The sequence below is a fragment of the Bos javanicus genome, chromosome 19 (assembly GCF_032452875.1).
Source record: "Bos javanicus breed banteng chromosome 19, ARS-OSU_banteng_1.0, whole genome shotgun sequence".
In the NCBI taxonomy this organism is placed as follows: domain Eukaryota; kingdom Metazoa; phylum Chordata; class Mammalia; order Artiodactyla; family Bovidae; genus Bos; species Bos javanicus.
Window position 1 is genome coordinate 16,119,391 of NC_083886.1, and position 26,715 is coordinate 16,146,105.

General features: G+C 40.7%; 1 protein-coding gene across 1 annotated transcript; it reads left to right on the forward strand.

The window, feature by feature from the left end:
- Positions 1–276: 276 nt before the first annotated feature.
- On the forward strand, positions 277–26,023 carry SLFN11 (schlafen family member 11). The gene is made up of 5 exons (XM_061390362.1): positions 277–389; positions 10,490–11,559; positions 12,765–12,893; positions 20,856–21,579; positions 21,899–26,023. Exons 2-5 carry the CDS (start codon positions 10,503–10,505, stop codon positions 22,707–22,709), a joined length of 2,721 nt encoding a protein of 906 aa, XP_061246346.1. The 5' UTR covers positions 277–389; positions 10,490–10,502; the 3' UTR covers positions 22,710–26,023.
- The last annotated feature ends 692 nt before the right edge of the window (positions 26,024–26,715 follow it).

Sequence of the window (26,715 nt, forward strand, 5' to 3'; positions counted from 1 at the left end):
TTTTGTGATTTTAGTTGATTTCATTACTGACAGTTTGAAGGGTTGTTAGGCACTTTTTTTGTTTTTTGTCTTTGGGAGCTGTGCCCAAGCTTGTGGGATTTTAGTTTCCAGACCAGGGATTAAACCTGTGTCCTCAGCAGGGAAAGTGCCGAGTCCCAACCACTAGACTGCCGGGGAATTCCCCCTGGGTTTCCGTTTTTTTTTCTCCGCCCCCTACTCCCCCTGCACTTTAAATTCCGCCCCCATGTTTCAAATTCACCAATTGGGAAACTGCCAAACCCTAAACCCTCATCATCCACCCCCAGGGAGGTCGGACACCAGGCCAGTGTGCTCATTTCTACTTCTGATCTCACTGTGCACCCCGGCCTGTTGTTTAACCTCCAGAGTCTGTAAGTAATCACTTTTAATTTTTTTTTCAAAGTTTCCTAATGATTATTGCTGAAGAACTACATTGGTTATTGAGATTGAGATGGTTATTTGTTATTGACTGAGATGGTCAGAGAACACTGGCTCATCACATCCTAAATTCAATTCCCTCTAGTGCCCAACACTTTTTCTGAATATTAGGAGTGATCGCTAAATTCATACTGTAACAATTTTTGCAATCTATAAAGATGGCTACCCAAAAGAAACCAAGAAAAGAATCTCAGGGGACTCTGATTTCCGTAAGCTATGGGGCAGGTTGTAGATCAATGTGGTAGATGGGAGAAACTTAATACAAAACTAACAGTATTAGTCAATACAGGAAATCCAGCAACCATTTCAACTGGTTTCAACGGCAATTGTTGAGCTTATAGAGGCTACTAGAAAAATTAAGTAAGAAAGTCAATGAGGTGTACTGCCTAATTCTCTGTCTGGCTCTAGCACTGTTTTCGATTGCATTAAACATTTCTCAAATAATACAGGCATATTGTACAAAATAACATTTCCTCCCTCCCTCTCCCTCTTCCTTTCCAATTCCATTCCCTAGGGTGAAATCCTTAATAACAGTTTGATGTGTATCCAACAGATTTTTCTGTAGCATTGCTCTCCTAGATGTTTAAAGTTTCAACGCAGAAGTAACGCACTTTTCACTTACTTATTAAAAAGACAAAGTCCTATTGACTGACAGCCAACAGTCAGTTGGCTCTCTTTCTTGAGGTTGGGAAGGCAGCCATAAAGAGTCAAATGCCATCTAAATAGTTTTTTGAGAAATCGAAACCTAAAAGACAGGAGCACATTTAACTTGGTTTCAGGAAATTGAAACTTTAAAATGGCGGGAACATTAAAATAGTGGAAACATTAAAATAGTGGGAACTTTAAAACGATGGGAACATTCTAGTTTCCTTTTTTAAGAAAATAAAAGCTGGGCATTTCTCCTGGGCTTGCTTTTGTGAAGCTGAGGATCCCTGAACAGGTCAGAACTCGGGTATTTTTCTCTTCAGCACCCCAACCCTGAGACTATCTAGAGAGACTGGAGCTATGCCTGTTCAACAGAAAAGATGGGCTGGAAAAAAGACCAAAGAATGCTAAGATAAAAATCCACCCTGTGGAACCCAAAGCCAGTGCTCTGTGATAACATAGAGGGATGGGAGGGGAGGGCAGTGGGAAGAGGGTATAAGAAGGAGGGGACATATGTATACCTATGGCTCATTCATGTTGGTGTATGGCAAAAACCATCACAATATTGTAAAGTAATTGTCCTACAATTAAAAAATGTATGTGTGTGTTAGTTGCTCAGTTGTGTCCAACTCTTTGTGACCCCATGGACTGTAGCCCACCAGGATTCTCCAGGCAAGAATACTGGAGTGGGTTGCCATTTCCTTCTCAAAAAAAAAAAAAAAATATATATATATATATACACACATATATAAATAAATTCACCCTGTGGCTAGAGACCCTTTCAGATCTACTTTAGACAAGACAGACTGTGGTGGACATGTTATGCCCACATTTTTCTTAAGTGAAATAGACAGTGAAGAGAACTGGTCCTTTAATGGGACTTACCTTCTCGCTCAGGCCAGGGATATGGGATGCAGGATTCCAGCCAGACACCCTGAGGTCTGAGACAGTGGTGGAGAGGATTGTGGGGTGGACAGATAACCAACTATCTGGAAGCAAACTCTCAGATACATCAGGGAGGAACTAGAGCTTTGGCGGGAAGGGGTGACTGTCAGCATTTAATTAATGTCAGGTACCCAATTGGTTGATCTCTATGAAAAGGGTTTTGTTTTTCATAATATACACGCACTTTTGTTTTCAGGAAAAACTTAAATACATTAACCCAGAAGCTCAGACCTCATTGGATTTTCCAGGTTATTTTTTGCAAGTGTGTAAAAAGTTTGATTATTTTGTTTACCAACATTTATCAAAAGCACTGGAAATTAACTTGCCCAACATTTATCAAAAGCACTGGAAATTAACTTGCCCAGCTTTAACAAATTGCTTTTTCTTTTTGGAGATGGGCAACAAACGAATGTATGATTATGAATAATTCAGCAAGTGGATGTTTGAAAAATATTTGCCAATCTGTAATAGGAAAAAAGTCACCTGCGACAGTAGGTATATATTTTACTAGACATAGGCAACACCTACAGACGTTCTGAGTATTTCCTAGAAATCAGTTGCCACACTCATCTTTACAATATAAATATGCTTTTATCACTGTAGTCGTAGGTGATTTCTTAGAATTTATTTATTTAATTTTCGGCTGTGCTGTAAGGGCTTTCTCTAGTTGCAGCGGGTGGGTGCTACTCTTCTTGCAGTGCACAGGCTTCTCTGTGGTGGTGGCTTCTGTTTGGTGCACAGCATGGACTCTAGGGCACGCAGGCTTCAGGAGTTGTGAAACTGATCGGTGAAACATTTTAGGGGGGGCACTGAAGAGCTCCCATACCAACTCTTTTAAGTTCTCAGTGCAGAGAAGAGTTCAGGGAGAGCAAAGTGGTACATAAGAAGTGATCTATTAGAATAGGCGCTTTGGAGGCTTAGAAGAGGGTGAGCAAGAAATGCCGCACCCTGAGAACTTACTGGGCTACAGTTTTATAATCAAAGGAAAAGTGGGGAAGGAGAGAAGACCTTCTCTGTCTTTCTTGAGTAGACGTCATATTTTTACCATTAGTTCCTTCTCCAGGTTGAGCAGGGGAGTTTTCTTGTCCCTGCGTGGTCAAGCTAGGTCTACAAATTCCTGGTTTTTCATGTGTGCAGAGAGAATGTCCTAGGGATCATTAATGTCCTGAACTCACTGGGCAGGATGTGGGTCTCCTGCCACGACTGTTTTATTGTTTGGGGGCATGTCCCCTGCTTCTCTTGCATGAGTTCACTGTTAAGCAAGCCTGCTTGGTTTTATGGTTAAACTCACCTGCTCTCTTGAGTAATCATTAACTTATGAGTCTCCCATATTCTTTTACTTACAATCCCCTAGTGGAACTGACCGGAGAAGGCAATGGCAACCCACTCCAATACTCTTGCCTGGAAAATCCCATGGGCGGAGGAGCCCGGTAGGCTGCAGTCCATGGGGTCGTTAAGAGTCGGACACGACTGAGCGACTTCACTTTCACTTTCCACTTTCACGCATTGGAGAAGGAAAAGGCAACCCACTCCAGTGTTCTTGCCTGGAGAATCCCAGGGACGGGGGAGCCTGGTGGGCTGCAGTCTATGGGGTCGCACAGAGTCGGACACGACTGAAGCGACTTGGCAGCAGCAGTGGAACTGGCTATTTAATCACCTATTTTGTCCCTTCATTCTGTCCCTATCTGTTGCAGTGTGGGCTCCATAGTTGCACCTCCCGGGTTCTAGAACATAGTCTCAGTAGTTCTGGCACATGGGTTTAGTTGCTCTGCGGCACGGGCGAACTTTCTGCATCAGGGATTTAACCCGTGTCTTCTGCACTGGCTGGCAGATTCTTTACCACTGAGCCATGAGGGAAGCCCTAAAAATGATTTTTTTAGACCCAAATTAAATAAGGACAAATTACCAGAGACTATGCCTACAGTACTGACATGAAGGAAAGAAATAAGTCAAAGGAGGTAACTGAATCATGAACAGGATGTGGGCTTTATGGTTATCTGGTTTGAGTCTTGCCCTGTGAAATACAAGATATCATAATGCCTGGGGCAGTTCTGTCTGAGGTTGTGGGTCTCCTCTCTCTAGGGTCTGTTTTGTTTTGTGAGTTGCAATTTTCTCAGCCCCGGGTGCTCACAACCTTCCCCATTCCATTCTTCCCCTGGGGCCCACATGCAGAGGCTCTACTTCCCTTCTTAGACTATCATTTCCAAATCTACACACACACACACACACACACACACACACACACACACACAGCGCGCGCGCATGCGCACTCGAAGAACACGTAGAGTGGTGAGGAGGGAGGTGGAAGAGCTGAAACGAGTGCTAAAAAAGGGGGATGGTCTGCAGCGGGCTAGCTCTGTTCAGTCCTTTGTTCTGTGAGCGGGCCTGGCGGTGTCTTAGGTTAGGGCTTTTAGCGTGGTAGCTATCCCACAGTCTGGTGTGCTAGCCCGAGTTAGTTCCCTCAGAAAGGAATGCCTTGGGGCATTCAGGCCAGGTCCCTACTCTAAGCCATGCAGCCCGCGCCTCCCTGTGCAGCCCCCGCTTGCTAATGGCGGGTGCAGGCGTCTGCGCTGCTTCTCCGCTGGGGGAGTTACAGTTGGGCATGTAATCTGTGGGTTTTAGTTATTTATTTATTTTTCCTCCCAGTTATGTCGCCCTCTGTGGTTCCAAGGCTCGCCACAGACTTCGGCAGTGAGAGTGTTTCCTGGTGTTTGGAAACTTCTCTCTTTTTAAGACTCCCTTCCTGAGACTCCGTCCCTACCTCTTTTGTCTCTCTCTCTCTCTCTTTTTTTTTTTTTTTTTGTCTTTTATATTTTTTCCTACCTCCTTTCGAAGACACTGGGCTGCTTTTCTGGGTGCCTGATGTCCTCTGCCGGCATTCAGAAGTTGTTTTGTGGCATTTACTCAGCGTTTAAATGTTCTTTCGATGAATTTGTGCGGGAGAAAGTGGTCTCCCCATCCTATTCCTCCGCCATCTTAGGACCGCCCCCCTGCAACTTGATTTTTTAAACTCTGTATTTTGTTTCTGATATCTATGTCACTGGGTTTTAGTTTATTCTCTTAAAGTGGTTCACAACATCCTTTTCAGTAAATATTACCATGTTTTATTTCCTTATTCTATTATTGATAGGCTACTTCCAAAACTGGGTGTTACAAATAGTGCTTAAAAAAAAGACTGTTCTTATCTCCTTACATGCATTGTTTACCCATTCATCAGTTGAAAAACATCTTGGTTGCTTCCAAATTTTTGTAATCATGAGCAAAGCTACTATGAACATTCATGTGCAGGTTTTTGAGGACAGGTACTCAACTCTTTGGAGAAGGCAATGGCACCCCACTCCAGCACTCTTGCCTGGAAAATCCCATGGATGGAGGAGCCTGGTAGGCTGCCGTCTATGGGGTCGCACAGAGTCGGCCACGACTGATGCGACTTAGCAGCAGCAGCAGCACTCAACTCTTTTGGGTATTGGAAGCATGGAGTCTTAACCACCACTGAACTTCATGGAAATCCATGGCTCATAGCAAAATTGAGAGGAAAGCACAGAGATCTCCCATATATCCCTTGCCCCTACACTGGCATTACCTTCCTATCATCAACACCCACCCTCCACCTACCCACCCAGCAACACAGTGGTACATTTGTTACAATTGATGAACTTACACTGAAAGATCATGATCACTCAAAGTCCATAGCTTACTTTATGGTTCACGCTTGGTGTACATTCCACGGTTTGGACAAATGTATAATGACATGACATGCAACCACAACTACACTGTTATACAGAGTATTCCCACTGCCTCAAAAATCCTCTGTTCTCCACCTGTTTATCCTTCCCTTCCCACAACTCCTGACAACCACTGATCTTTTCACTGTCCCCACAGTTTTGCCTTTTCCAGAATGTCATATAGTTAAAGTCATACAGTCCTTTCACATTGTCCTCTGTCACTTTGTAATATGCATTTAAATTTCCTTTTTGTCTTTCCTGACTTGATGGCTCATTTCTTTTTAGTGTAGATAATATACCACTGTCTGGGTGTACTGCAGTTTGTTGACTGCTTCCAAGCTTGGGAAGTTATGAATAAAGCTGCTAAAAACATGTTACTCCCTGTTTTAATCTAGGTTGAGATGCAATTTGTCATAAACTCGCAGTGAGTGGCTAGTTTTGGTTTCTATCTTTTGGGTTAGGGAGGAAGAAAAACAGTTCAAATAATGGACTTGAGTTTCCATCAAATACCAGGTCCTTCAGTTTATTTCTAAATATCTCTCAACTCTGTTTATTTCTCTTCATATCCACAGTCACTGGTGGTACACACCACCATCTTTTCTCATTGGACTATTGAAATAGCATCCCCAAAGTTCTCTTCCACAACTACTCTAGTCTCTTCCAATTCATTCTCCACACTGAAGCTAGAAGGAACTTTGTAAAAAAAAAAAAAAAAAAGTATATAACACACACACACACACACACAGTACATCTGATGCTATGCCTTCCTGCTTAAAATCCTCCAGTGGCTTCCCATTACCTTCAGGATAAAGTCTGAATCCTTAAAGAGGCTGCCCTGCCAGCCAATGTACAGGTGACTCTTGATCACCTTTCCAGCCTCTTTTCCTCCTGCTTTGTCTCTCCATCTCAGTGTTTCAGACAGTCTGTCCTTTGAACCTGACATATTCCTTCCTACTTCCTTCTGGAAAGTTTTTTCCACCCTTCTTCACCTAATTAACTCTTTACCTCATTTACATTCTTCAGATCTTAATTCAAAATGTTCCTTTTTCTAGAAAGCCTTCTCTGAACCCATCCCCCTTCCAAATGCCATATAAGGACAGTTGCCATTCTAAGCATCCCCGGCATTCTGAGTTATCACTTATTTAGCAGTGAGCTTCCGTAAGCAACGAGCATCTTGAGGGCAGGGACCAGGTTTGTTTTGTTCACCACTGTCTACTCTGGATTTAGCACAGTGATTGGCAAATAATAGATGTCCACTAAACAGCTGTTAAGTAAATGCTGTATTGCTTATTATTAAGAATTGGGAGCAAGAGAAATGTTTAACGATAGAGAAGTGTCCAGTTCATTAATACATACTTGATGAAAAGTTTTATTGTCTTTAAAACATATAATTAGAAATATAATGACTTCAAAGGTTTACAGAAGTGTTAATGATAAAAGCAGAATGCAAAACTCTTAATCTGATGCTTACAATCTGTTTTAAAAAATCTGTAATATTATTAAGATCATAAGAGATAAACAAAGAATAGGTGAAAGAATTATTGAGTGTCATAATGTTGGTCATGAAATATATGACAATACTGAATTTTGTAGCAGGCCATAGTTTTTCATGTGTCAAACACTTTATATCTAATAATGTAGAAATTATATGATTTTGAAGTTTACAAAAGCTCACCAGTAAACACAATGGAGCCAGGCACTTAAAATTTTTCCTTGTTATAACTGCTCTGATGCTTTTGTTCTGCTATTGATGTATCTGAGCCCTCAACTTTTAAATCAAACCAATTTTGCTTTTCTGCCTATTTAAGAAGAAATCTACCAGACATTTCCCTTTATTGCTTTTCTTTCAGGTCTTAAAGGAAGAAGAAAGTATTAGGAGTTCTCAAGCTTTCTATGCCGTATAAAATAATCCAGACTTACTAGATAATAAAAGGCAGTTGCTGATATGATATCAGTTGCTGATATTAGTAGGCTTCCCAGGTGGCTCAGTGGTGACGAATCTGCCTGCCAATGCAGGAGACTCGCTTTCAATTCCCTGAGTTTGGAAGATCCCCTGGAATAGGACATGGCAACCCACTCCAGTATTCTTGCCTGGAAAATTCCATGGACAGAGGAGCCTGGCTGCAGTCTATGGGGTCACAAAGAATTGGACACGACTGAGCACACACGCAAACACAATACTTGAGAGCAAATATCCATATGTAAACATTTGTCCAAATGTTTCCAATAGCATTTTGCATAAATAACCTGACAAGAACACCTTAAAGGTTATAAGATATAGAATAAGATATTTATAAATATAAAATATATCACAAGGAACATATCAGACAAATAAGTAAGATTGTGAATGACCTGGCCTTCCAATAATTTACTGCTCAGAATTCTGTTTCCTTACCACACCTGTATCAACAACCCTTCTATTTGTTCAGAGCTCTTTTTAAATAATAAAGATGCTAGGAGCTTGGGATTAACATACACACACTACTATATGTAAAATAGATAATTGACAAGCACCTATTGTTTAGCACAGGGAACTCTACTCAATATTCTGTAATACCTTATATGGGAAAAGAATCTGAAAAAGAATGATATCTGTATATGTATAAGTGAGTGACTTTGCTGTACACCTGAAACTTACCCAACATTGTAAATAAACTATACTTCAATAAAATTTAAAATAAATAAACAAGATGCTAGTGGTTTATCTAAAAAACAAAAATCAAACAAGCAAAAAGCAAAACAAATAAAAAAATAACTCTCAATCTTGTTAATTAATCAGATAATTGCTTTTTAATTTTCCAACTTTCTTCTGCCTGTCCATCTGTTATTCCTGTTCTTTTGTGACCTGGTTCTTTTTCCTAAATTCTTTAAATGTTGATGCAAATAATTTTATTTAAATTCTCTCTCTTACCGTAACAGACATTTAGGGCTATGGATTTTTCTCCACATACCATTTAAACCACATCATGGTAATTTGATGGATCCTAAACCATAAATCTCCAATAGTCATACTCTTTGTGTCTTTCACAGCAGTTAGTGTGCTCTTGGTGAGTGCCCATTAAATGTTTCCTGTGCTAAAAAAATTAATAAATGAAATATTTCAATGTCATGCTTCAGTATATAATCAAGCAAAAGAAAAAAAAATTACTGTCTAGGTTGTAACACAACCCTGAGTCTTAAGAGCTCTCTCCTCACTATGGTAGTGTTGAGTTTTGTTGATTTGCTCAATCACTCCCAAATACAAGTTTTTTGGCATCATAAAGTCTTAGAATCCATTATCTTTCTTTCCCCCCATTTCTCAGGTCCACCCTCTGCCCTGGCCATCTCTGTTTTGTTAGAATGCATAGTCCAAAAGTTCAACTACTTTGTTACTCCAAATTCATACGCCCTGCTGCTGCTGCTGCTAAGTCGCTTCAGTCGTGTCCGACTCTGTGCGACCCCATAGATGGCAGCCCACCAGGCTCCCCGATCTGTGGGGTTCTCCAGGCAAGAACACTGGAGTGGGTTGCCATTTCCTTTGCCAATGCATGAAAGTGAAAAGTGAAAGTGAAGTTGCTCAGTCGTGTCCGACCCTTTAGCATGGACTGCAGCCTACCAGGCTCCTCCATCCATGGGATTTTCCAGGCAAGAGTACTGGAGTGGGGTGCCATTGCCTTCAGATGCCCTACTCACCTTTAAAAAATTTTGGAGGTAAAAGTTTTCTTTTTTATGTCATGAATAATTTCAAATTTACAGGAAAAAAATAGAGAACAATATAATGAACACCAGTTTGCCCACCACCCAGCTAATGGATGAAATCAATTTTAAAACTTATTTAGACACTTTTCAAATATACACAGAGGTAGAGAGAAGGCGAGAATAGGAGAGTGAATCTCCATTTATCAATCACCCACCTTCAATAATCATTGATTTTTTTTTTTGCTAATAAGTGGTACTGCTAACCACTCAATTGCCCAAGCCAAAAATCCAGTTACTAAATTTTAATCCTTTCTCCTGATCTCTAGCTGGTCAATACAGAGCCGTGTTAACTTTTATCAATATTTTCTAAATGTCTCTCAGAAATATTCACACTTCTTCATTCTCGTGGCCCCTACCTACTGTGGCGCAGGCTACCATCATCTCTCTCTCTCACTCAGGTTACTGCAAAACCGTCCCTACTGGTTTACTCCTCTCTAATTAGTTCTCCACCTGTAAATAATGTGCCCTCTGCTCTTAAAAATTAATCATGCAATAAAATTTACTTTTGGGGTGTGCAGTTCTATGATTTCTAGCACATGGATTCATGTAATTACAACCACAATCAGGATACAGAACAGTTTTCTCACCCCAGCAAACCCCACTGTGTTATCCCTTGTAGTTACCACTTCCCTCCCCATAACCCTTGGCGACTATGGATCCGTTCCTCAGTAATGTGTCTTTTACAATGTCTGTGTGCTCATGTCACTCCCTTCCTCAAAAGGCTTCTTGGGCTTTCTACTGTTGTAAGCCCTTTTCCGACTCTCAAGTCTCCTCTCACCACTTCTCATCTCCCATTCTCTGTCACTCTTTTTTTTTTTCAGCTCAGTGTAAACTTTAAAAAAGTTTTATTTTATTGAAGTATAGATGCTTCACAAAGTGATTCTGTTATACATACTTTACAATAAATTAATAAATGCATTTTTGTGTGCTATGCAATCTACTGCTTCACCAACATGAGATATGTGTTTTCATGGTTTCAGTCGCAGAATAAACATGGAGAAACATTATTCACGTTTGGCGGTAGATTCATCTTACCCAGACTTGGTCATCAATGTAGGAAAAGTAACTCTTGGTGAAAGTAACAGAAAAAAGCTGCAGAAAGTTCAGAGAGAGAAAGAGAAGGTGAAAGTGATCCAGGCTGCATGTGCTTTATTAAACTCAGGAGGAGGAGTGATTCAACTGGAAATGGCAAACAACGATGACAATCTCGTGGAGATGGGACTGGATTTAGAAGAAGCTTTGAGAACACTTATTCTGTTTTCAAATCTGCAAGCTTTCTTCGAGACAAAGCAACAAGGGAGTTGTTACTACATTTTTGTGAAGTCTTGGAGCAGCGACACTTTGCTTGAAAACGTTTTTGTTAAGCCCCGCATTTGTAGCCTGAGTTCTTCGTTATACTGTAGATCCGGCACTTCTGTGTATCTCATGGATTCAAGAAAGGCATTCCATTTCCTGAAAACCAAGAAAACAAATGCAAAAAGCTCAGGGAAAGAACCTGTTGGTGAAATTTCCAAGGTTATACATCCAGACCTCCATGACGTGGATCCTACTTACTGTATTTTTCAAAAAGACCATTTTGAACGTGGTGAAGTCATGCCTTTTCCCGAGTCTCAATTAATAGAGTTTAAGCAGTTCGCTACAAAACACATTGAACAATATATGAAAGACACGATTCTAGAGTATATCCCTGCATTTGCAAACACTGAAGGAGGCTATCTTGTTATTGGTGTGGATGATAAAAGTAGGGAAGTTCTGGGATGTGCTAAAGAAAATGTTGACCGTGACTCTTTGAAAAAGAAAATAGAAGAAACAATACAAAAATTATCTTGTGTCCATTTTTGCCAATCTCGATGCCAGATAGATTTCACAGTCAAAATCTTGGATGTGTTAGCCGAGGGAGAGCTATATGGCTATGCTTGTATAATTGGAGTGAAGCGATTCTGTGGTGCAGTATTCTCGGGCGTTCCCAGTTCCTGGATGGTGAATGGTAAGGATGTTTGCAGCCTGACAACTAAGGAATGGCTAAGCATGATGATGGATACAGATCCAGGTAAGATGGAAAAAACTCCCTTCCTGTCTTTACTGCCTCTTCAGAAACTCCAATTAAACATATTTGCCATGGCTTTGACTTCTCACATCCATTAAACTCTGTTTTTTTTTTTAATCTTCAAGTATCCTACTTTCCAAACAGGAGAAAATTTGGCTGGGTGATGACAAGCCTGAGTCCAGTGTCTTATAATGGGCAATTTCCCACATCAGATGAAAAGAAAATTTGGGGGGGATGATTGCCTTGCAGTGGTGTATTGGAACTGACTTTTGGCTGTTTATCAAGATTTATTAAATTTGCAGGATTGTTGTGAGCCAGTTGTTAAACAGTTATTATTAAAAATCAAGTTATACAAACAAAAATCAAGTTATACAGTTCCATAAATTATATTTAAAACAAATGTAGTAAATAAAAAACCCAATTACTTATAATACTACATTTTAAGATGATGTGTTCGAGGTTACTTACATCTATTGTATCTGCATAATGCTGCTACTGCTGCTGCTAAGTCGCTTCAGTCGTGTCCAACTCTGTGCGACCCCATAGACGGCAGCCCACCAGGCTCCCCCGTCCCTGGGATTCTCCAGGCAAGAACCCTGGAGTGGGTTGCCATTTCCTTCTCCAATGCAGGAAAGTGAAAAGTGAAAGTGAAGTCGCTCAGTCATGTCCGACTCTTAGCGACCCCATGGACTTCAGCCTACCAGGCTCCTCTGTCCATGGGATTTTCCAGGCAAGAATACTGGAGTGGGTTGCCATTGCCTTCTCCATCTGCATGATGGAACTACTCTAAAATGATATGTTATGATGCATGTCTCCCTGACTCTCCATTTAGTGACATCATATTGGTAGCTTAAAATTGTCCATGGTGGGAATATTTACACCACAGAAAAGTGTACTAAAAGAATGTGCTCTATACCATAGAAGAAATAAAAACAAAATGCTATTGAGATACAGAGAGTGGTGACTTATATTGAATGGAAACACATTCAAACTTCCAGATAACATCTCTCTTATGATGGATTTGGCAACTTTCATATGTGATAAAGGCACTTGTCCATACAGGGTGAGTGGGGTGTTATCTTGCTATTATGTCTCAAGTCATGCCTAGAGAGCCATACAATACACCCACTCATATAAAGTCTTTTTCAGTGGTGAAGAGATGAACTAACATGTCAGAATAACATGAATTTCTTTTCTTTTTTGTTAAGATCTTACACAGCTGTGCAAAGACTTTGAATCTCAGCTGAGTCTGTCTAACAGCCCTCCTCAGAGCAGACCAGTGTACTCCAAGAAAGGTCTGGAACATAAGAAGGATCTCCAACAACTCTTATTTCCAGGTAGCAACAATGGTTTGCCTACTTGACACCAGACAGTTTCTGTGTTAGTAGAAGGGAGATAAACTGTTATGTTTGTTATTTAAAGTCCGGAAAGTACACTCTGCAAAGCCTGTGTGTACAAGGTAATAGTGCTACAAACATACTGATGATAAGTAGTTTAGAAATGAACCCTCCCTGACCTCAGTCACTGAGGCAGTATCACGTATAGAATTCAGGAACATTATTGCCCTTAAAGACCTTTTCGTCTTGTTCTTAAATAAGACTGATCATCAGTATTTCTGGTTATTTTTAAAAGTACAGATACCTGGCTCCACACTCCAGACTTCATAAATTAAAATATCTGAAGATAGAACCTTGTAATGTTCATTTTTGCAAGCTACTCACAGTATTCTGACCCTCATTCATATTGAGAACTTTTGATCTAGTTGAATTAGAGGCACACATTGAACTAAGAGCAAAAAAACTGCCCTCCTCTACCGAATTTACCAGAGGAGTGCCAGCTATGAATATGAAGATATAAGATTTACATCAAGATGGAACACAAAACAAATACAATGAAGATCAACTACAACATGCATAAACATGTTTGGGTTTGCTGCTGCTGCTGTTAAGTCACTTCAGTTGTGTCTGACTCTGTGTGACCCCATAGACGGCTCCCCGTTCCCTGGGATTCTCCAGGCAAGAACACTGGAGTGGGTTGCCATTTCCTTCTCCAATGCATGAAAGTGAAAAGTCAAAGTGAAGTCGCTCAGTCGTGTCCGACTCTTAGTGACCCCATGGACTGCAGCCCACCAGGCTCCCCGTCCCTGGGATTCTCCAGGCAAGAACACTGGAGTGGGTTGCCGTTTTGTTTGGGTTTAGAACAGCACAAAATTGTGCTTCAGGACCAAGGATAGCATCTGTCCTCATTCCTCGCTCCCAACATGTTAGGCTTTACCTGCAAGTCCATTGCTGTCCTCTTTCTATACTTCTGGAGAGGAAAAACCACTGGATCAGCTATATGCAGTAAGTTAATGGCTTATCTGGCATTAGAATCTGATACATAAATGTCCTTTTGTTGTTGTTTAGTCGCTAAGTTGTGTCCAACTATTTTGCCACCCCATGGACAGTAGCCTGCCAGGCTTCTCTGTCCATGGGATTCTCCAGGCAAGAATACTAGAGTGGGTTGCCATTTCCTCTTCCAGGGAATCTTCCTGACCCAGGGATTGAACCCGAGTCTCTTGCATTGGCTGGCAGATTCTTTACCACTGAGCCACGAGGGAAGCGTCCTATGTATGTGGAAATGTCTATTGAGGACCATTAAGTTAATAGATAATGATGTTCCAATTAAGATTTCTTTTTCACCTTACCTAGTTGAGCTCTTTGCATTCGTTTGCATATCAACTTATATTTTACTAATTGTCCACAATAAACAGTACTAAATCTAAGAATAAACATAAGCATTGATAATTATTTTTTAAATTCAATAAATTCTATTTTAGTAGAGCTTATTAACATTGAATATACTATATCTAAAAACAAAACACTGGGCTTTATGCTCATAGAGTGATAACCTATTATTGTGGTATAAAAAATAAATTTTCCAGGAATCACACCAAACATTTGAAGAACAGACACTATTCAAATTATTCCAGAGTCAAAAAAAAAAGGAAAATTCCCAGTTTATTTTAAATGGGAGTAACAGTAATTGCAAAACTTGACAGCGATAGCATACAAAAGGAAAACTCAGACTAATCTTCCTTATGAATGAAAATGCAAAGACAGAACTCCAGAAATGAAAGGATGGATCAACCTTAAGAGAGTAATTATTATAATCCACCATTTCTTCATGCAGAAAATTTTATGATTGTCCTCTTATATACTGAAAAAGCATTTGAAAAGCATGAATATACATTTTAATTTTTAGAAGATAATAAGATAGCAACCCATAGATAATTCTTTAATATTATATTTATATCTATGTATTGATATCTATATCTATCAATGTCCCCCAAAGACCATTATGTTAATAGGGAGATATAAGAAGCATTCTATTAAATTTGGGAACAAAAGCATTATGTGCACTATTACAACTTTTGTGCAGTATTAATTAGCCAATGCCATTAAATAAGAGAAAGAAATTAAAGGGATAAAAACTGAAGAACATAGGATCATATTCAAGAGAATCCAATGGAAAACTATTATAAACAATAGAAGAATTCAGATTGAATACCAATAGTTATATTAATAACATTATATGAAGCACATGTCAAAATTAATATGCAAAAATTCAGTTTCCTAATATAACAAACAATCTACCCAATTTTCAATAGCAACAAAAAGTTCAAATATCTAAGATAAGCTGATCTGAGAAAAAATTTTAAATAATATTGAAGGACACAGAAGAAAAATATAATGGAAAAACATGTTATATTTTTGAAGGGAAGAAAGCTGTCAATTTTCTCTAAGTTATTTTATAAACTTAGTGAGATATTAATTAAAAAAAAAACAAGAGATTAACTTAACTTCACTGGAACTTAAGTGAAAAAATAAGTAAGAAGAGCCAGGAAATAAAAATCTGAAGAAGAAGAGAATAAAGAAGGGCACTCCAGATATGAAATCACTATAAAGCCTCAAATAGAAACAGAGTTATATTGGCATATAATTAGATCAAGGGTACAGAATAGAAGATGTGAAAATAGATGCAAACACATATCAGAATTTAGTTCGTGATGGAACTGGTCTCTCAACTAAGGGAGAAGAATGGGGATGTTTCAATAAAGAGACATTAGGATAACTGGGTGGTAATTTATTTTTAAAAAGATAGATTCATGATTTATACTATATACCAACATAAGCTCTAAATCAATCAAGAATTTAAAAAAAAAATCAAAGCCGTAAGTTTTCTAGAAGAATACCTTCATAAATGTCTTTATGCTTTTGGCATGAGGATTAGAACAATCAAGATTCAAAATCCAGAAGCCATGAAAGTATACTGATATATATGATTACATTAAAAAAAAAAAAAAGCAGTGTGCATGGTTAAAACAACTAAGTACAAAGTCAAAGGGCCATTGACCAGCTAGGAAAAATATTTGCAACTGATATTACAGAGGGCCAATGCCTCTCATATAAAAAAAGCTTCCAAAAGTTGATAAGGATAAAGAACAACTTAACAGAAAAATCAACGTAGTTCAGAGCAAATAAAATTCAAATGGCTTTCAAACATTTGAAAAGATGCCTAACAGTAATCAAAATAAGACATGTAAATTTAAACAAGCTATCATTTGTATCTACTGGATTGTTAAAAAAAAAAAATCTGATATTATCATTTGTATGCTATACTGCTATTTCACGGCATTTGTATGCTATGCTATGCAAGTCTTCCCATTCATTACTGGCAGGGATACCTATTGGTACAACCATGGAGGACAATTTGGCAATATCTACCAGAAGGACAGATGCATTTGCCCTTTTATCCAGTAATCCCACTGCTGGGACTTTTAAAATTATTATTATTTTGGCCATACCACATGGCTTGTGGGATCTTAGTTCCCTGACTCGGGATCAAATCCAGCTCCTCGCCAGTGAAAGTGCTGAGTCTTAATCACTGGACTGCCAGGGAGTTCCTGGGAGTTTATACTTTATATATACCTGGATGCACACTAAATGTCCAGGTCTATGTACAAGGTTACTCATTGTAATGGGCTTCCCAGGTGGCTCAGTGGTAAAGAATCTGCCTACCAATGCAGAAGACATGGTTTGATCCCTGTGCAGGCAAGATCCCCTGTAGGAGGAAATGGCAACACCAGAATTCTTGCCTGGGAAATCCCATAGACAGAGGAGCCTGGTGGACTACAGTCCATAAGGTCTCAAAGAGTCAGACACGACTGAGGATTGAGCGAATGAGAGTGCACTCATTGTAATATTCTTGTAATAGCAAAAGGTTGAGACAGGGGCTTCCTTGGCGGTCCAGTGGTTGAGAGCCTGCCTTGTAGCATTGGGGTTGCAAGTTCCATCTCTGGTCAGGGAACTGGGATTTCATATGCCATGGAGCAACTGGAGAATCCATGGTTTGTGATGAAAGATTCCACATTCTGCATCTAGGACCCTACACAGCTAGGTAAATAAATATTTATTTTTAAAAAGTTGGAGCAAACACACAAGAACCCATCAACAGGGACTTATGTCACATCCATAAGATGGCATGTTAGACAAATGTGGAAAAAAAACAAGGAAGTTCTTGGCACTTGTATAGAAAGATCTCCCACACATATTGCTGGCCAAAAAGATGTGAGGGCTGATCGCTTGTATTTACACGAAGAAGTTTTGGAAGAATAGGTGAGAAACTGGCAAAAAAATAAAAAGGTCTGTGTTAGGGGAGTAGGATGGAGTTGAAGAGGGAGGAAAAGAGCAAACAGGAGTAGAAGTGTTTTGGTATTTGGACTATGTGGATGTATTACCTAGTTAGAACTATTTTTTAAAGCAAATTTTCATTTTCAGGGTCTGCTATTATTGGATTCTGAACTCTCAACGTGGTAAATAATCAGTTCAGTTTCAGTTTTGCAGTGGGAGTCCAGATACTACGGATAGGGAAATCCACTATTGATTGACAGTAGTTTAGCTTCAGATTAAACACTATAAACATTTCTTGAAAGAAATGTAATGACTCTCTGGAATTTTGTCTGTGCCTGGCATTATGGATACTAGAGAAAGTCAGGGGTTAGAGTACTGGGTCAGATCCGGCCAGCCCCGAAGGACCTCCATCCTGGGGTCCTGAACTGTGAGGTGCCCTCACCTGATTTTTTGTAGTTGGAAAAACCATCAGTCTAGATACCTCAGGGATCCATGTGTAACGGTTTCCCTAGACCATCTACTATATAGCACAGGGAACTCTGCTTAATATTGTGTAACAGTGAAAAAAAAAAAAAAATATTGTGTAACAGTGTAAGTGGGAGAAGGTTTTGAAAAAGAATAGACACTAGACATGTGTATATTTGTGTAAAAGAATCACTTTGCTATACACCTGAAACTAACACATTGTTAATCAACTATACTCTAAAATAAAATACCCTTAAAAATATTTACTTATTGGACTTCCCCAGTGGTACAGTGATTAAGAATCCATCTGCTGACACAGAGGACTTAGGTTCGATCCCTTGTCTGGGAAGATTCCACATGCCACGGAGCAACTGAGCCCATGCTCCACAATTGCTGAAGCCCGTATGCCTAGAGTTTGTGTTCTGCAACTAGAGACGCCATCAAAATAAGAAGCCAGCGTACCACAGCTAGAGAGTAGCCTCTTCAACTAGAGAAAAACCTGTGTGCAGCAATGAAGACCCAATGCAATCAAAAATAAATTAATACATTTATTTTTAAATTTTATTTATTTAAGCCGAACTGGGTTGCAGCATGTGGACTTTTAGTTGTGGTATGCTTGCAGGATCTAGTTCCCCAACCAGGGATTGAACCCAGGCCTCCTGCATTGGGAGTGCCCAGTCTTACCCACTGGGACTCTAGGGACTCCCTAATATAAATTAAAAAAAAAAATTCACCCACACACACAAACACAAAAGATTTCCCTAGATCCATGGTGAGATTAGTGCTTAGTATGGATATGAAGTTCTGTGAGAACCCTGAGGAGAGAAAAACATGGGGGTTCTGGAAGGACTGGAAGGACTAAGATGTCAAAAGTAGAGGTTTTTTTTGGAATCCCCTTGCTTTTTCTAAGATCCAGCCAGGTCTTAGTTGTGGCACACAGAATCTTCCACCTTTGTTGCACCATGTTGGATCTAGCGCCCCAACCAAGGAATCCACCTGCAATATGGGAGACCTGGGTTCGATCCCTGGGTTGGGAAGATTCCTTGGAGAAGGGAACAGCTACCCACTCCAGTATTCTGGCCTGGAGAATTCTATGGACAATACAGTCCATGGGGTCGCAAAGAGTTGGACACGACTGAGCGACTTTCACTTTCAAAAGTAGAGGAGGGCATTCGAGTCTCAGGGCACACCTACACAAAGGCACAGAGGCCCCAAGTCACATGGAGAGTGGTAATTACTCTGGTGCACATGGAGTGGTTGACATTTTATTGACACCTAGTCTGGCCCCTGTCATTAAGTGCCATGTAGAATATCAAAGAAATGAAAGGGACACATTGCCTCCACATAATTTCCTTGGGAAGCATATCCCATTATGTAATTAAAGAAAAATAAGAGCTATTTGATGAGGAGGAGGTGCTATGAACATCAAATGCTTTAGTGACATGCTCCACTTAGCAGCAGGGGTAGTCTGTGTGGCTTGCAGGGCTGTGCAGTAGAAACAGCGAGAGGGTCTGGTGTCCGAGACACCACTGGGTCCAGCCCTCGGCTCTGCCACTTCCCAGTGATGTGACCATGGGCCAGGCACTTGACCTGTTTGAGTTCCCATTTACTCATATGAAAAAGAGAACAGTCATTATATCTGCCTTGCAAAATTGTGAGAACCACAGATGCATGTCAACTCCCGGGTATAATCAACAAATGATGTGTTTTCTTATTTTATACTTCCTTTTGGTTTGGTTTCTAAAGCTGCATGTTAAAACATATCCTTATATCGTCTGTCCATCCAAAGATGCATGTTTCCCCCTATCTTTTAAATATTTATTTATTTATTTTTGGCTGTGATGGGTCTTGTTGCTGCTCAGGCTTTTCTCTAGTTGTGGCAAGTGAGGGCTACTCTCTAGCGGCAGTGCGTGGGCTTCTCATCGTGGTGGCTTCTTTTGTCATAGAGCACGGGCTCTAGGTGCTCAGGCTTCAGTAGTCGTGGCACGTGGGTTCAGTAGCTGTGGCTCCCAGCCTCAAGAGCACAGGCTCAGTAGTCATGGTGCATGGGCTTAGCTGCTCCGCAGCATATGGGATCTTCCTGGATCAGGGATCGAACCTGGGTCTTATGCATTGGCAGGAGGGCTCTTTACCACTAGGAGTCATCAGGGAAGCCCTCCTCCCACCTTTTAACATCTCCAAAATCCAGATGTGTCTCATCATAGATTCCATCTCCTACTCACCACCACCCGGTGGTGAGTAGGCAAAATCAAGTTAAGCAAACATTTGGTACAAGTGAGAAAGCACCACGGCAAGGAACAATAAACAACCACCAATGAAATATGGGTAATTTCACTGGAAATCAACACTACAGATCCAGATTCTAGAATGTGATCTGATACCACCACCACAGAATGACAATGGTCTCCTCATTCCTCCCCGCACCTCTTTGGAACAAATGATCATCGACATAAGTTTAAAACCCTACCGGGCAAAGTTTATTCTCATGTCACAACATTGCTCCTTGCTCCCTCATGTCAAAGGAAGACTCTTTGTTATGGATGCAGTCTTACATAGATCTGTGGGTGAGTGATGCTTCAGCAGAGTTACCTCAGAGTCTGATCTCAGGGTCTCCCAGTGCAGGGCTGCATGGAGTTTCCTGCTAGTAAAGTTCTCATGGCTCCATCTTCTCCACTGACATTTAATGACCACCTTCTTCTTGGAAGGGCTCTTCCTACTTCCATCAGTGGGGACTGTTCAGGGGCATTTTGAGATTCAGGTGCTTTAAGAGTAGCAAGGGAAAGAATAACTTCTCAACCAGCTACAAAGAGCACACACTTTATGCTATTTCAGTTATTCCTCACCATAAAAAGATGTGCTATTTTTGTAAACATGGATTTCTGTTCGTTTTACAGATGAGGGAACAGTCTTAGGTTAAGAAATTTACCAGGGTCATAAACATAATAAGCACATAGGCTTAGATGAAGTGTGTCAGACTGTCAAGGCTTCTTTTTCTTCACTGTAATATAATAATGTTGGCAAAAGAATGTATATAAAATATGTAATTTATAATAATTAATAAGATTACAATTTAAGTGTAAGTATTTAGCAATTTTGATTAATTACAATTAATCATAAAAACGTGACCTTTGCCCTTAAACATATAATCTTTTCCATATCTAGTGACACCAGGATGTCTGAAATATACCCCTGAATCTCTCCAGAAGGAACTGTTCTCGCAGAATGAAGGTTTGGAGGAATTAATAAATAGGCAAATAGACCCATCCTCCCAGGGAATTTTAATCCTTTCTACAAGCTGGGCTGTGGACCTGAACTTGGAAGAGAAGCAAGGAGTCATCTGTGATGCTCTGCTGATAGCGCAGAACAGGCTGCCCATTCTCTACACCATCCTCAGGGGGCAAGACGCAGAGGGGCAGTCCTATTGCACTCGCACCGCCTTCACTCTGAAGCAGAAGCTGGTGAATACGGGAGGCTACACGGAAAATCTGTGTATCACGACCAAGGTCCTCCACCTGAGTCCCGAGGGCGGTGCACAGTCCTCGGCGGGCTCAGGCTCTGTGATTGATTATCCCAGTTCCTATCACCTTGCGGACACTCAGCAAATGGAAGCTTTGCTGCAGTCCCTTGTGATCGTCTTGCTTGGCTTCCGGTCTCTCTTGAGTGACAAGCTCGGCTGTGAGGTTTTAAACCTGCTCACAGCCAAGCAATATAAGATCTTCTCGAAAAACCTCCGCAAGAGCAAAGAGTTGTTTATCCATGGCTTACCTGGCTCAGGGAAGACGATCATGGCCATAAAGATCATGGAGAAGATCAGGAACACTTTTCACTGTGAGACACAGGAAATTCTCTACATTTGTGAGAACAAGCCTTTGAAGAATTTTATCAGGTAAGCAGTTGGATTTTTTTTTTTTTTTTTGGCCGTACCACATGGCTTAAGGGGATCGAACCCAGGCCCATCGCAGCAAAAGGGCCGAGTTCTAATCATTGGATGGCCAGGGAAGTCCCAAGCAGGTGGATCGTAGAGTCAGCAAATGAGGTTCTATCTAAATTCACTCCACATCCCTGACAACCTGAATCACCTTGTTTCTTGAGAGTAAGATGGTAAAATGATCTGTGGCAACAATACTGTATTTGTAGGAGTATGATCATTTTCTTCCTTTACTGACTCAAGAGAAAAGTGGGATGTGACTTTTTTATTTTCACAGGGGCAAAAATATCTGCCAGGCAGTGACCCGGAAGAGCTTCATGAAATATAACTTTGAATACATTCAACATATCATCATCGATGAAGCTCAGAATTTCCGCACTGAAGATGGGGAGTGGTATAGAAAGGCGAAAACCATCACTCAGAGAGACGTGGATTGCCCGAGAATTCTCTGGATCTTTCTGGACTACTTTCAGACCAGCCACATGGAGCGCATTGGCCTCCCTGCTCTCTCAGCCCAGTATCCAAGGGAAGAGCTCACCAGAGTGGTACGCAATGCAGGTCAAATAGCTGGATATCTACAACGTGTATTGCAGAAGGTCAGGAAAAATCCTCCATGTAACATCCCCCATGAGCCCCTGAAGATGTGCCTTAAAGCTGAATGGGCTCAGGATGTTCAGGGAACCTTAAATATTAAGAAGAACTTAACTCTGAATGCAATAGTAACGCACGTGGCAGACACCTGCAAGCTTCTCTTTGAAAGGGGCTATTCTCCCAAGGATGTTGCTGTGCTTGTCAGCACTGCAAAAGATGTGGAGAAATACCAGCAGAAGCTCTTGCAAGCAATGAGGAAGAAAGGGATAATGTGTCTCACCAATGAGAGTGACGTGGAGGGTGATCACGTGGTGTTGGACAGTGTCCGAAGATTCTCAGGTCTGGAAAGGAGCATTGTGTTTGGGATCCATCCAAGCACGGTGGAGCCGGCTATCTTACACAACGTTCTTGTCTGTCTGGCATCCAGAGCGAATCAACAGCTACATATTCTGTGGCAGCGTAAGGATACAGAAGTATTCCAAACCAAAATGGGATGAGGCGATTTGCTCTCTCAGTATCCATGGATGCAATCTGATTGATGTTGGAAGAAACTTGTCTTTTCCATTCATGGGTCAGCTAGAGATTTGGGCAGAGCTGACATACAGAATCTGGAACTTCCCTCTCTGGCTCTCTCCTTTCAGGGATTCCTCCCCAAACTCCTGGTAGCTACTGTCCCAAATTCTGCCCCTGATTCTTCCAACCAGAAGGATAGTGGTTTTCTGAAGGAGCTTTAATCACCCTGCACAGCACAGACTGTGACCTGCCCTATGGCTAAAAGCCATAAAAACAATACATTTGTCCTGTGGCCATTGTTTCTTCTAAGTCTGGACCCTTATAGTGTATTTTTTAAAAAATTTGTCCAGGATCTATAGTTAATCTGCAGAAGGGTGGTCTGGTTGGGACTACTTGGCCAAATTAGAAGCAGAATTCTTGTTTCCAGAATTCTTGACATTTCTGTATGTCGCATTGATCCAGGATTTGGGAGATTCCCAAGATAGTTCAGGCAACAACTTAGTGGGTCTTAATAATTTTTGGCAGAACAGAGAGCACTGTACAATTATTTAATCTTTTACAATTGTAAGTTCCATTTTTTTTGTCCTCAGAATATCCCAGATCAAGCTTTAATCATGATAGTAAGCATTGATTGTCACTTTACAAAGAAATAATAAGCCAATATAAAACAAAACTAAAGCCATTTTCTCTTTAAGTGAGAGCATTAGAAACCAAAATCTGCTTCTAAAGGTGCACACAGGTTATTAAGTAAACAGAACTAGGAAAAATACAGTCTTTACAGATCAACTTCTCAACTCCGCTCTACTTAATGTTCTATAACATATCAACTTAAAATTTAAATCAAGTATATTCTTGAACTGTAATTTCCCCCTTTAGTTTTATATTTTGGTGGGCCAGTCTTATGGACTGAACATTTGTGTCCCTCCAAAATTCATAGGTTGAAGCCCTAACGTTTAGTGTGGATCTATAAGGAAGTCATTAAAGTTAAATGAGGTCATAGGAGGGGGTCTTGATCTCCTAAGATTGGAGACCTTAGAGAAGAGACACCCAAGAGCTCTTTCTGTCTCTTTCTCTGTCCACACACAAACACGAGGTCAAGTGAACACAGAGAGAGATGGTGGCCACTTCCAAGTCAAGAGAAAAGGCTCCAAGATGAAACAACTCCTACTGACACCATGATCTTAGATTCTCAGCATCTAGAACTTTGTGAAATAAATTTCTGTTCTTTAAGCCACCTAGTCTGTGGCATTTTGTTATTACATCCTGAGCAGACTAACATAGCCACAAAATTATTCTTCTAACTAAAACACTGATAATAGTGTTAGTTGCTCAGTCATGTCCGACTCTTTGCAACCCCATGGACTATAGCTCACCAGGCTCTTCTAACCATGGAATTCTCCAGGCAAGAATACTGGAGTGGGTACCTATTCCCTTCTCCAGGGGATCTTTCTGACCCAGGGATCGAACCCAGGCCTCCCACATCGCAGGCAGATTCTTCACCATCTAAGCCACCAGGGAAGTCCTGCTACTTAATAACGCTAATGCATTTCTTATTTTTCTGTCTATACAAAACATTTGAAAAATGTTTCTGGTTTAAAAAATAACCACAAAATATTTGTACAACTAATGGAAATTTAAAACATTACATGACTAATATTCCACTTATTACTAGTCCTATTCTACTCCCCTTTTCCCATATTATAAGTTGTAAATTTTTCTTTCTCCTGTCTGTGTTTGCACATGGAATTCCACCCTCTTGACTTGAAACTGTAGGCTCTTCTAACTTCAGCAAAATAAGGAAAAAGTGTTCTTTCTTTCTGAGTGCATTAAATCAGCTACAACACTGCATCAAATAGTTATCTTTGTAAATGCTGTTTCTAATAAAATTGGTTTTGTAAGGTCCCTGGACTTGAGTTGCAATGTCTGTGAAAGTAATTCTTTAAAAATCTAATTCTGGAGCAAAGCCTGCCAACACGTCCTGCCCACGGTCCACTGCACACAGTGGGGTATCTCTCCAGAAACTTGCTTCTGACCTGTAAACTCCCCCATCCATTAAACCACTGGTGTCTCTGTTGCTGACTCCAGGCTGTTTCTTCAGTCTTGAAGCTGGGCAAGCACAGGCCTTGTAGGCCTGAGGGTGCAGTCCAGTAACTGGTGGAGCCAACCAAGAAACCAAAGAAACTCCCACTAGTGCCAAGATGTTGGAAAACACAGGATGGGGAATGGAAAGGTGCAGGGACTGTCCATGAGACTGTGGGGCCTGGAAGTTGCAGTGGTAAGCTTGGGGTGTCTGTCCTTGCTGAAGGAGGGCCACCAAGAGATCTGGAGAGCAATGGCCTCTAATGGCTCTGCTATTGTATCAGAGTGAGCCTTCTCTAATTGGCAAAGCTATCTTTCAAGAAGGATTTGGTATTTCTCTTGTGCCTCTGAGACGTAAATAATCTATCTGGGCTCTCTGGAACTTTAATCTTACATGACCTCTAATGGGAAATAGATGGGGAAACAGTAGAAACAGTGGCAGACTTTATTTTTGTGGGCTCCAAAATCACTGCAGATGGTGATTGCAGCCATGAAATTAAAAGACGCTTACTCCTTGGAAGGAAAGTTATGACCAACCTAGATAGCATATTCAAAAGCAGAGACATTACTTTGCCAACAAAGGTCCGTCTAGTCAAGGCTATGGTTTTTCCAGTGGTCATGTATGGATGTGAGAGTTGGACTGTGAAGAAAGCTGAGCACTGAAGAATTGATGCTCTTGAACTGTGGTGTTGGAGAAGACTCTTGAGAGACCCCTGGACTGCAAGGAGATCCAACCAGTCCATCCGAAAGGAGATCAGTCCTGGGTGTTCATTGGAAGGACTGATGCTGAAGCTGAAACTCCAGTACTTTGGCCACCTCATGCGAAGAGTTGACTCATTTGAAAAGACCCTGATGCTGGGAGGGATTAGGGGTGAGAGGATAAGGGGATGACAGAGGATGAGATGGCTGGATGGCATCACCAACTCAATGGACATGAGTTTGGGTAAACTCTGGGAGTTGGTGATGGACAGGGAGGCCTGGCGTGCTGTGGTTCATGGGGTCTCAAAGAGTCGGACACGACTGAGAGACTGAACTGAACTGAACTGAACTGAAGGATAAAGAAGGAAAAAAGAGCTTTTAGGTAAACTCTGTAGAAATAATTATGTTTGGGGAATGTCTATCTGAAATAGTCTCCCTAGATTTTGGTGACTTTGAAAATGAAGTTGAAAGAAGAGAATTCATGAGTCATTTCAAACAGGATAAAATATTGAAATATTAATTGCTGGGCAAGTCTTTATCTACCTTTGTTTGCTTAGGAGAGGAAGACTAAACATTACGTTTTCCAATCAGGAAATGCATGATTACTTGCTTCTTGTTTTTTTTTTTTTTTTGCCAGAGATTAAGATTCTCAAGGGTTAAGATTATAATCAGTCATAATTCTTGTAACCAAGTTTCTTTATCCATCACATTGTGATCAAGTGTTTGTGCCTTTTTAAAAGACTTTTGACATTTGTTATTGCTGTACTCTGATGTTTTAGCAAAAGTGCTTCATCTTCAAGAAGATTCGTAGGAAGGGCCTCTTGACCATAACAGGTCTCTGATAAATTTCATCTTACACTGCTTAACTGATAGCTCAGTTGGTAAAGAATCCACCTGCAATGCAGGAGACCCTGGTTCGATTGATGGGTCAGGAAGATCTGCTGGAGAAGGGATAGGCTACTCACTTCAGTATTCTTGGGCTTCCCTTGTGGCTCAGCTGGTAAAGAATCCGCCTGCAATGTGGGAGACCTGGGTTCTATCCCTGGGTTGGGAAGATCCCCTGGAGAAGGGAAAGGCTACCCACTCCAGTATTCTGGTCTGGAGAATTCCATGGACTATAGTCCATGCAAACAGTCCATGCAAACAGTCGCACAACTGAGCGACTTTCACGGGATACTGCTGAACTGAGTAAGAACTTGAAGAATCCTAATA

Excerpts from the sequence above, each read along its gene's own strand:
- SLFN11 (XM_061390362.1), top strand. The coding sequence starts at position 10,503 with ATGGAGAAACATTATTCACGTTTGGCGGTAGATTCATCTTACCCAGAC. Across the intron at positions 11,560-12,764 it reads GATGATGGATACAGATCCAG|ATCTTACACAGCTGTGCAAA; the intron begins GTAAGATGGAAA and ends TTTTTTGTTAAG. Across the intron at positions 21,580-21,898 it reads CCTTTGAAGAATTTTATCAG|GGGCAAAAATATCTGCCAGG; the intron begins GTAAGCAGTTGG and ends TTATTTTCACAG.